The following is a 12,241-nucleotide window of genomic DNA, read 5'->3' as shown; positions in this document are numbered from 1 at the left end:
ATTCACATGGTACCAACACAAATGCTTTTCATTCAGCAACAGCATAGGCCTCTTGCAGGCCAATCATCTTTAGCAGGGGGAGCAGTACTAATACTTCTGCTGTGAAGGACAGGTCTTCTTTCTTTCTTCCAAATCCACTCACAGGGTTTTGGTCAGCCCAGGGCTACAGTAAAAGATACTTGTCCAAAGTGTCATGCAGTGGAATTGAATCAAGAACCTTGTGATTAGGAAGCATACTTCTGACCACACAACTGTTCCTTTGCCTATGAAGATATAAAACAGAACAGAAATATATTTCAAAGACATTTTCAAAAACAAGAAAACTGCACCAAAGCTGCATGATAGTAGTGTCAGATGTGGTATGCAGACCAACTTGTTTTATTCTTCTCTTCCATTTTATTTTGACATGCATATTGCATATCTATTTTTCTCTTCTGTTTTATGAATTCAGTGTGCACATGCACATTGCATGTTCATACTTCACTTTCTGGTTCCTACACAAAACTGTTTACAGATCACAACCATCATACAAACGTGCATTCGTGAGGAGCACTTCGTGCTTCATCATCATCATCATTTAACATCTGCTTTCCATGCTAGCATGGGTTGGACGATTTTGACTGAGGGCTGGTGAACCAGATGGCTGCACCAGCCTCCAATCTCATCTGGCAGAGTTCCTACAGCTGGATGCCCTTCCTAACGCCAACCACTCCAAGAGTATAGTGGGTGCTTTTACATGCCACCAGCACGAGGGCCAGTCTGGCAGCACTGGCAATGGCCAAGCTCAAATGGTGTTTTTTATGTGCCGCCTGCACAGGAGTCAGTCCAGCGGCACTGGCAACGACCTCGCTCGAATGTTTTGTTCACGTTCCACCGACACAAATGCCAGTGAGACAACACTGGTAATGATCAATGGCTGTAAAATAATGTGGCCAGGTGTAAGATATTGTACTTAGTGGGAATTAACAAAATACACCTGCTCAGCAGTTTGAATGTCTGATAGAATGAACTGAGTATTTCAAACAGTACTTACGACAACAAGTTGGATTCCCTGACCAAGTTCCATTCCAGCAGAATACATCTGGACTACCTGAGATTTGATAATTTGGTGTCTTACAAGTAAGATGAAATATCATCAAACCATTTATGTTCTGAATATTCTCCCATGTACCACCAAGAACAGGTTGCAAAGTAGGACAAGTTTTCACTGAAATACAACAGAATAACATGATTTTAATATTTCAATAACAAGACAACTTGAATATTTCAAAGATATGTATATATAGGCTCAGACATGGCTGTGTGGTAAGAAGGCTACTTCCCAACCACATAGCTCCAGGTTCAGCCCAACTGCATGGCACCTTAGGCATGTGTCTTCTACTATAGCCTCAGGCTGACCAAAGCCTTGTGAGTGGATTTGGTAGGACGGAAACTGAAAGAAGCCTGTCATATATATATATATATATATATACAGTGGTGGACTGACCAACTTGCCAGCTTGTCTGATGGCAAGTGGACTCCTGCACCATTAGAATCCATATATGGGGGCCCATGTTAGTATCTAAGGGGCCCATCCCCTCAAGTTTGAGAATTTTTTATTCACTCCTGGAAGAATTAATTAATTATTTCAGCCTGGCTGTGTTTGTAGACATTTGAAAAGAATACTTTTAACAAAAACAAAAAAAATTAAATGACTGCATTTTAGTTGCGGGTGGGTCCCCCTAGTCTTCTGGCAACCAATATTTTTAGACCCAGTCTACCACTGTATAAATAAATATATATATATATATATATATATATATATATATATATATATATATATATATAATATATATATATATATATGTATATATATATATATATATATATAATATATATATATATATATATATATATATATAATATATATATATATAGCTTACACTCGGTGCATCTTATGGAGCTTCAACTACACATTTACTACAGATTGAGCAGAGCCATCTACCTGAAGGGATTTGTGATTTGTCTGCCTTCCTACTCACTAAAACTTTGGTTTTTGCTAGGTTAACTCTAAGGCCCTTTGATCTTAGATCTTGCTTCCATACCTGGAAGTTCTCTAGTTCAGGTAGTGACTTGACTATAAGAGCAAGGTCATCAGCATAAAAGAGCAGCCTGTCTTGAATTCCTCTGTTATTGCCTGGAGGACTATGATGAACAAGAGAGAACTAAGCACCAATCCTTGGTGAACCCCTACTTGTACCCCGAATTCTCCACTCATTGCCCACCCTCAGTTTACTGGTAGTGTCTCTGTACAAGGCTTGTACAGCTCTCACCAACCACTCATCTATCCCTAGTTTCCACATTGACCACCAGGGGACTCTGTCAAAAGCTTTCTCCAAGTCAACAAAAAGCCAAGTACAGAAGTTTATCTTTGGCTAGGTGTTTCTCCTGCAGCTGCCTTACCAGAAATATAGTATCAGTGGTATTTCTACCTGACACAAAACCAAACTGCATCTTATCTAGACTAATTCACTCTCTAATTAGTTGGCTATGATTCTCTCTGCAACTTTCATCACCTGATCCAACAATTTGATACCCCTATAGTTATTTCTATCTAAAGCATCACCTTTCCCCTTGTAGCAGTTGAGGATGTTGCTGCTCTACCAGTCATTGGGTATGACTCCTTCATGAACCACTTGATTTACAATATGGGTGACTAGACCATAGCCCATACCGCCAGATATTTTAAGCATCTCAGCTGGGGGCTTTCCCGGTCTTCATACCCTTAATTACTTTATCTACCAAGGTACTGTTGATTCAGGTAGCTGGTCTGTCAACAAGGTCAACATTTGGCACACTCTCCTCCTCTCATTCATTCTCCACATTCAGCAATCTTTCATAATGGCTTCTCCAAGCCTCTTTCTTTGCAGACTTGTTAAAAGCAAGTGCCCCATCATCCATGTGGACACATTTCTCTCCTATGACATCACAATCCAAAATACTTCAGTTCTTTGGTCCTTACGATGCTGAACATAGGCAAACTTCTTTTCTGCTTCTCCCTTGGCTAGATATGCCTGTCCCCTAGCTTCCCTTCTGGCTATCGGATACACTTCCCTGCTTCCCCCACTCCTCCAGGCTTTCCAGGCCTGTTTCTTTGCTCTAATGGTTTTGTCTACAGTATTGTTCTACCACCACATTACCCTAGGTCTGGAAGAGACTTTGCACCAGCCACAGATTTAATCTGTGGCATTTGCAGGACTTCCCAGTTGCCCTCTATGTCACAAGTTTGTAGCTCCTCCTCCCTCTCATCAAATTTCTCAATTAGGATAGCCCTAAATCTCTGACCATATGAAGGGTCCTTAAGCTTCCAAATTTTTCTTTTCCAGATTGGTCTGCTTCTTGGCATCCTTCTGGCCTGGATGTTAAGAATGCTAATGGGATGGGGGTTACATTCTTCACCAAGGAGTGTCTTTGTATTTAAGAGCAACCATGCATATTTACTTCCCCTGTAAACATGCAACCTATTTTTACCATTCAGCGTCATCAAATTTCATTACTTGCCAATACCACAACAGCCAATAACCAGTCATATCTAAATTGATGTTTTTAATGCTTGGTTTTATCCCCATCTTTTCTCTTTTACTTGTTTCACTTGTTAGACTACAGCCATGCTGGAGCAACACCTTACAGAATATTCAGTCAAATGAAATGCATCCTAACCAGTACATATTTATTTTATTCTTTTATTCTTATATCTGTTTCAGTCATTTGACTGCATCCATGCTGGAGCATCGCCTTGGAAGATTTTAGTCAAAGAAATCAAACCCAAGACTTATTCTTTTTAAGCCTAGTACTTATTCTATTGGTCTCTTTTGTCAAACTGCTAAGTTATGTGAACGTAAACACATCAAAACCAGTTATGAAGCAGTGATGGAGGGACGTGCATGTGTGTGCCTTTAAATGTTTAAACAGACTGGTAATTTCCATCACTTACTGTGATTGGCTAGACTGACACAAACTGACCAATCATAGTGGACTTTGTTCATAAACAGAGCACAAGCATTCAGTAAGGCGATTATCTGCTGCTAGTTTACAATTTCCTGAAACTGCACATTGACAAACTAGTGTAAACAGAATATACCTTGGAACCCCAGATAACTGTTTGCTGCTTGTCAGTTATTGCAAATGGTGACAGATGTATGTCAGCTAAGTTTGCTGTGCTATTATTTTAAGGTATGCTAGTCAGGTTTGCAATACATTTTTATTATTTTAATTCAGCCTTCTCTTTAATATAACCTTCCTAAATGAGTTTGTAAGTTTCAGTGAAAAAAATATTGAATGGTAAGAGCTTTGGAAGTGTTTTACAGTTTTCTGTCATGATTAGTGACACCTTAAATTGCAGGTTCAAATTTTATACCATTTTATCATCATATTTTACTCTCTTCATTACCATATTCTTTTATTTCAATTAATTTGAAAATAATAAAAATATTTATTAAAATTCTGTTGTGTCTGGGAAGAGTCATTTTCTTTTTGTGCCTTATAATGTAACACACTCACCGGTAAAATTGTGCCTTATAATGTAACACACTCACCGGTTACATTGCAACCTTTTCAATAGTCAAGACTACTGAAAAGGTTGCAAGACGCAACAAAAATTTTAGGAAAATAAAAATAAGAAATAAGTGGAAATTTTACCAGTGAGTGTGTTACATTATAAGGCACAAAAAGAAAATGACTCTCCCCAGACACAACAGAATATGCTTCAACACACAAACTCATATAAAGAATCTTGCAAACCAAATCCAAAAATGAGATATTTATTGAAATTACTTTATCATTATTAAGCTAGTATATAAAACATAAATTAACATGAAAATTTTTTGGAAGATTTTAATTTACATCACTTTATAACAGGAAGTTTGTATCAAAAACCAGAAAAAATTTCAGGTGTGTTGGAATCAAAAGTGTTGGTGCTTTACATTATGAGTTCAAATCCCACCAAGGTCAGCTCTGCCTTCCATCCTTTTTTGGATCGATAAAATAAAGTAACAGCCAAGCACTGGAGTCAGTGTGTCACCTACCCCTACATCTGCTTCTAAAATTGCTGGTTTTGTGCCAAAACTTTAAATAGTTATTGATTAAAGAAGGCAGAGTTGTTACATCTAATAAAAATGCTTTGTGGTATTTTGCTCTGGATCCTTATATTCTGAGATCAAGTCCTATTGAGGTCAACATTACTTTTCCTCTTTCCAGGCTCGATAAAATAAAGTGGCAGTCAAGCACTAGGGTCAATTGCTTTGACAACCCCACCTCTAATCCTTTCAAAATTGCTGGCTTTGTGTCCCAATTAGGAAGCATTATTGTAATTAACTTTTGTTATCTCTACTCAAGTTAGAATTGTAGCACAGAAGCATCTTGTGAACTTTAAAACAAAAAAAAAAACGTCCATTATGATTAATGTTCATTACACCATTTAACAGTAAAATAGTCTTCAATGAGCTGATCACAGTTTTTTAAAGTAGGAACAAGAATTAAGACTTTAATTTCTTTGTTCCCTGTAAGGTCAAAAATTATCAAAACCTCTTTAGAACAATATGAACTATTGCTAGCACACTGGATAAACTGTCACGACACATTTTGTCCAGTGTCCTACCAATTCTGCCAGCTTGTGGCTCACCAAAATAGCACCCGTTCTAATATTTCACAATTCATAGCCTTTAACCTTTTGCATGTCCAAAGTATTTTCACAAGATTGTCCTAAATGTCCATGTTTGTTTTCAGACTTTTAGTTAGCTCTAGTTTCATGATTTGGGTAATATAAAGCTTTCTTTTCACAAGTCCCAAGTTACTCCAGTGGTTGAAAAGAGTGGGAGTATGTATCACATATGATACATGGACACCAAGAAAGTATGCTCTGTGCATCATATGTGGTATTCAGAACAGGCAAAAGATTATTATTGATAGTCACTCCTGTAATTAATTATTTGACTAGAAAATCAGGAATATCTTTTATCTTTTACTTGTTTCAGTCATTAGACTGCAGCCATGTTGGGGCACCACCTTGAGAAATTTTTAGTTGAATGAATTGACCCACCCCCAGGACTTAATTTTTTTGCTAAGCCTGGTACTTATTCTATCTGTCTCTCTTACCAAACTCATATATGTATATATACATGATGGACTTCTTCCAATTTTCGTCTACCAATTCACTTTGGTCAACCCAAGGCTGTAGTAGAAGACTCTTGCCCAAGGTGCAATGCAGTGGATATGAAGTAAGCTTCTTATCACATAATCAAAACTAACAATTCTTACAAATCTAACAATTCTTATCACATAATCACATAATCAAATCTAACAATTCTTACAAGTTGATCTAAGATCTAAGAAACAAGTTTTAAATATGATGGAAAAATTTATAAATTCTATAATGTCCAAACACTTATACGTGTGTACATCTGGGAAACTTAAGAAAGCTGTCAGTTGGAGGAAGAGGTGCTATACTGAGCAACGTGGTAGGGTAGTGGGAGCAATAAGAGAAAGAAAGAAGAGTGTTTGGTGGAAGGTGGTGGCAATAGTCAGAGAGAGACGGTAAAAAAATAAAGAATACAACATACATATAAATACATATACTCAGCTACATGCATATGCAGCAATGCTAGGAACGGCAATAATTTGTTGTTAAAGTATATATGTATGTATGCATGCATGCATGCATGCATGCATGCATACATACATACATACATACATACATACATACATACATACATACATACATACATACATACATTTGCGGCCAAAATGTTCAGAGCGGCATTGTTTTTGTCAGAAAAGTAGGTATAAGTTTTTATCAAAGTTGACTTATATTCTATAATTTTCACAGACAATAAATACGATATTATTTGTTATTGTCTGAGATGTTGGTGTAATTTGAGAGGATAATACAAAAGTTATGGATGATTTAGTAATTTACTGCAAAATCCATGGCAGCCAAAATGATCAGAATGGTTGCTTTTACTCTGTGTTTTAGTATATTTAACCGGCAAACTCTAATGTTTTGAATTTATTTACGTGACGGTTCATTTACTAAACATTAGTAAGAATATCTGCAGTGTACTTTGTTAATATAATGCCACTTACTCCGTTACCAATTCGTCAGCAGATTATTAAGCTTCCAAAGAAGGATAATTCAAGTATTGGGTCTATTGCAAAGATTGTTAACAAGTCAAAAAGTGTTGTTCACAGTATTCTTAAGGTCTACGATGATTGTGGTTTGTGTGAAGCAAGAAAGTCTACAGGTAGGCCAAGAAAAACAACCAAGAGAGAAGATCGTGCTATGGTAAAGTTGGTTAAAAAGGACAGATTTAAAACTGCTGCTGCTGTTTCTCAGGAGATGAGCATTGTACTGAAGAAAACTTATCTCGAAAAAACTGTGTCTCGTCGCTTAGTTGAACATGACCTACAAGCAAGAGCACCTGCAGTGAAGCCACTGATCAGCTCCAAGAATAAAAAGTGTCGTCTTACCTTTGCAATCGAACATGTGTTGTGGTCTCAAGAAAAATGGCAAATGGTGCATTTCAGTGATGAATCTAAGTTTATGTTATTTGGCTCAGATGGGAAAAGGTACGTTCGTCGAAAAGTAGGTGAAAAATTGCCGCCTAAATGCCTTAAGACTAGTGTTAAATTCGGTGGAGGAAGTGTCATGGTTTGGGAGATGATATCTGGAGATGGTATGGGCCCTTTGGTGCAATTACATGGCAAAGTAAATGCAGGAGTTTATAAACAACTTGTAAAAGAGATTATGTCTTGCCTGTGCTGAGAAATTCAACTAAGCGACCACTCATATTCATGCAGGACAATGCCCCATGTCACAAGGCTAAGGTGGTCATGAACTTCCTCAAGGCTGAAAAGGTTATTGTTAGGGATTGGCCTGCTCAAAGCCCAGATCTTAATCCTATTGAAAATGTGTGGAATACTCTAGGAGAATGTTCAAAAGCCAGAAATCCTAAAACAACCTAGCAATTATGGAATGCCCTTCAGGAAGAATGGAATAAGATCACCCAGCAAGAAATTGAAAATTTAATTTCCTCATGCAGTCGAAGATGTCAAAGTGTGATTGAAGCTAAAGGGCTTCACACTAAATATTAAATTATTCCAGTATTCTCTGTCATTTTTGATTATTTTGTTATTTTTTCAACCGTTCTGATCAGTTTGGCCGCCATGGGTTTTGCAGTAAATCACTAAATCATCTATAACTTTTGTATTATCCTCTCAAATTACACCAAAATCTCAGACAATAACAATTAATATCGTATTCATTGTCTGTGAAAATTATAGAATATAAAACAACTTTGATAAAAACTTATACCTACTTTTCTGACGAAAACAATGCCGTTCTGAACATTTTGGCCGCAACTGTACATACATAAATCTATGTGTGGAGGTGGAGTTAAAGAAACTAAGAAATGGTCTTTTTACCTGAACATTCTGGTTGTGGTTCCCAATTACCATTCTTGTCACAATAGATCGTATTTCCAGATTTTGCCTCAAAGTTCTCAAAGCATTCAAATGTAGCATTGTTTCCAGTATTAAATCCAGAGGTATGTATCCAACGTCCCCCCTCTAAAACTGGAACTGGTCCACAGTAGCTATCTGAAAATAAAAAACAATGGTATTGTTACTGGGTGCCAGGTAATCATTTCCAGCTGAAAAGATTGATATTACAGGTGGAGGCAATTCAATCTTTGTAGACACATTTTTTTCTCTTCACAGAAAACATGATCAGGAATTACCTGTAGGAACACCATATTTTGTTATGCACCATGATATATCACAAAGTATATGAAATGCTTTATAAGTTGATACTGTGTCCTACTGTGTTAGCAGTGCTATTAAATCCCCTGTTAAGGTTATCGCTATAGATTTTCTATAGAAAATTTGTTGAGATACCCTTAACATGTGATGATCAAGAATATCCATATTCTAGCAATATATATTTTGATAAAACATACCTTAGTAAAACATTAGAATTCAAATTAATGTGATCTATTCTGAATCTTTTAGTTCAAATTACCAAACACACTTTTGGACTATTGAACTACCTGGTCCTATATTCAGGGCAGTATCAAGCAACTTCTAAACTGTTTATCAATGTCAATCCTTAGATCGAGGTTTAGCTACTTTAATTGTCTAATTCTCAGAGAACCAAAGGGGAACCAGTGACTAATTAATAAATCCTTCCCTTTAAAAAAAATCTTGATAGACACTCTGAATTTTAAGAGAGATCCCAGTTCACATTATCCCATTAGAGTACAAAAGCAGTACTGTTTTCATTTTGCAAAATTTCTCTCAAAATCCTTCAGTCACCCTGCATAACACAGTCAGGAAGATTTCATATTCACAAAATTAACAGTAGTTATTTTTCTGGTGAGAATCTTGCAAAGAGAGTTTCGACCAATCTTGCAGAATTTTGCTACCTCCCATTCTTTAACAAAAATGGCTTCGCACCTAATACTCTTGAGGATAAAATCACGAAAATTTTCTGTGCTATAATTCCAATCCCATACTTTACAAATGACCAACAACAGTCTTTTCATATTCTTCTACTCTGCTCTATCTCTCTTATTACTACATATACTTAGTTCCTCATTGTGAAAACTTTAATGACCTTTCCAACCCAAAAAGGGACTGCTTCTGAAAATGTGCACCTCAAATTCTCTCACCTCATTCCTACTGGGAATTTCAATTTATGTTTGACTATGGCAATTTAACCCAATCACATGACAACATCTCTTATTCCTAAGAAGAAAAGGAGATATTGCTTCTGATCCTTCCATTTCCAGACCTACTGTCATTGCTTCTAACATCTCATAGGTGATGAAGACAGTTCCTAATGGCAACTGTCTTTCTCAACTTCTGTTTCTTCTCTTTGGATTACTTACAGTTTCCATAGAACCACATCACTTGGAGCCTTGCTGTTAGATCTTCATATACTGACAGAGTAATAAACAAAATACAGATTTCTCAGAACCTTTGGTTTCAAAGTTATTCTGAAATACTGCTTCTTGTTTTGTTTTTTCCAAACCATAGTAGCTCACATTCTGAATTAAGCAATTATAAAATTTACTTAAATAATTAAATGAAACACAGGAGCCTGTATATTAGTATAAATGATACAAATTTATTAATTCTGTACTATGCAAGGTACCGGTTCATTAGTGCAGTTGTAATGCTTCAGACTATCGTGTTCAGAAAGGTGGTGTTGTACCTATATCTGTATATTACAGAAAAATTAACATGTTGCCTATAGGAAGTGTCAGCTGTGTAAGCTAATTAAAAATTAAAAGAAAATAGATAAATTAACTTTTATGAAAGAAATAAAATTAAGTATTCCCACATGATAATTACCTCCATAAAATGTAGCATTGAAACCAACACCAGCAGTGTTGGCACTTGTCCTTAATGTTAAGATGAATTTTTGAGAATTTGAGGTTAGAATAGGAGGAACTGTAGTTCCTGTAAAACCTTCACCCTGGTGCAACTTGTTTTCAAAAGAAATAGTTCCATTGTAGACCTGTTAACATAAAGAAGGTTGTTTTAGTTGTTTTAATTAACTCAGAACACATACAATATATTTATAATTTAGAACTACTGTCTAAAGCATGTATGCATACCCACATACACATATACTTACATTCATACATGTACATATATATTTATATATATATATATATATATATATATATATATACACATACACACTTATTTATACATATGTATGTGTGTATTTGTACATGTATATATATATGTTTTATGCGCCCTTTTCAAGCCTAGCCAGGCTCATGGGCCTGGTTTCCTGATTTCTATGGTGTATGTGTTCCCAACAGCTGGACAAGATGCCAGTCCATCGCAGCATTACTCAAGAAACAGAAAGTTGGGGTGAAAGAGTACAACAGGGGTCGCCACCACCCGCTGCCAGAGCTTTATGGAGCTTTAGGTGTTTTTGCTCAATAAACACACACAACGCCCGGTCTGGGAATCAAAACCACGATCCTCCGACCACGAGTCCACTGCCTTAACCACTGGACCATTGCACCTCCATATATATATATATATATATATACACACACACACATACATATAAACATAGTTGCACACATATTGTTTCTATGAGTACACAAAAATTAAAGTACCCTTGTGAGCTGGCATAGCGAGTGATTGTCTTATATACTCAAATATGTTCCTTGAGGACTTCCTAAGCCTATTACTGTTTTTGTCAGGCTCCAAAGAGCTTGTTTGTTTTTCTCTTGACAAACAACAGGATTTGAACTTCAAGTACATCAAAACAGATTTGACTATTATTTCCAGGTAGTCATATCTTCACATACATGCTCCATCATTAGTTTGAGTCAGTAACCATGCTTATTTATCATAATCAATATATATATATATAAAAAAAAAATATTTAAATGGTGAGTTGGTGGAACTGTTAGCACACCAGACAAAATGCTTAGTGGAATTACATCCATCTTCACATCCTGAGTTCAGATTCTGCTGAGGTCAGCTTTGCCTTTTCTCCTTTCAGAGTCAATGAAACAAGTACTGGTCAAGCACGGGTTGATGTAATCAACTAGCCCCTACTTTAAAATTTCAGGCCTTATGGAAACAGCAAGGGCTGCTGTTGTGTTCACATGCTCAGTTCTCACTAGTATATAAAATGAAAGATAACCCTCTAGCATTTAAACCAGACATATTTGGTCCAAATATGTTACATTCTTTTATTCTTTTACTTGTTTCAGTCATTTTGACTGTGACTGTTGAAGAAATCAACCCCTGAACTTATTCTTTGTAAGCCTGGTACTTATTCTATTAGTCTCTTAGGCCGAACTGCTAAATTACAGGGATGTAAATACACCAACATTGGTTGTCAAGCAATGGTTGGTGTGACACACAGACACAAACACACTAATATATATATATATTCATACGACAGGCTTCTTTCAGTTTCTTATTTCTTTACTGCCCACAAGGGGCTACACACAGAGGGGGCAAACAAGGACAGACAAAGGGATTAAGTCGATTATGTCAACCCCAGTGCATAACTGGTACTAATCAACCCCAAAAGGATGAAAGGCAAAGTCGACCTCAGCGGAATTTGAACTCAGAACATAACGGCAGACGAAATACCACTAAGTATTTCGCCCAGCATACTAACGTTTCTGCCAGCTCGCCGACTTTCTTTCAGTTTCTGTTTTTCTTTCAG

General features: G+C 36.5%; 1 protein-coding gene across 5 annotated transcripts in view; it reads right to left on the bottom strand.

Annotated features, from left to right (window-relative positions):
• LOC115212292 overlaps nt 1-12,241 on the bottom strand; it is a 284,252-nt gene that overhangs the window by 161,591 nt on the left and 110,420 nt on the right. For all 5 annotated transcript variants that reach the window (XR_003881705.2, XM_029781135.2, XM_036503427.1 and 2 more), the window contains 3 exons: nt 10,387-10,552; nt 8,458-8,631; nt 1,034-1,207 (listed from right to left, as the gene is read on the bottom strand). Coding sequence is in view for 4 of the 5 variants with exons in the window: in XM_029781135.2 (XP_029636995.1) it covers nt 1,034-1,207; nt 8,458-8,631; nt 10,387-10,552 (514 nt within the window). In the remaining variant the exon portion in view is untranslated. The remainder of the gene's footprint in view (nt 1-1,033; nt 1,208-8,457; nt 8,632-10,386; nt 10,553-12,241) is intronic.

The sequence above is a fragment of the Octopus sinensis genome, linkage group LG5, assembly GCF_006345805.1.
Source record: "Octopus sinensis linkage group LG5, ASM634580v1, whole genome shotgun sequence".
Lineage (NCBI taxonomy): Eukaryota > Metazoa > Mollusca > Cephalopoda > Octopoda > Octopodidae > Octopus > Octopus sinensis.
Note: the sequence above shows the minus strand (reverse complement) of the source record. Positions and strands in the feature narration are given on the sequence as shown.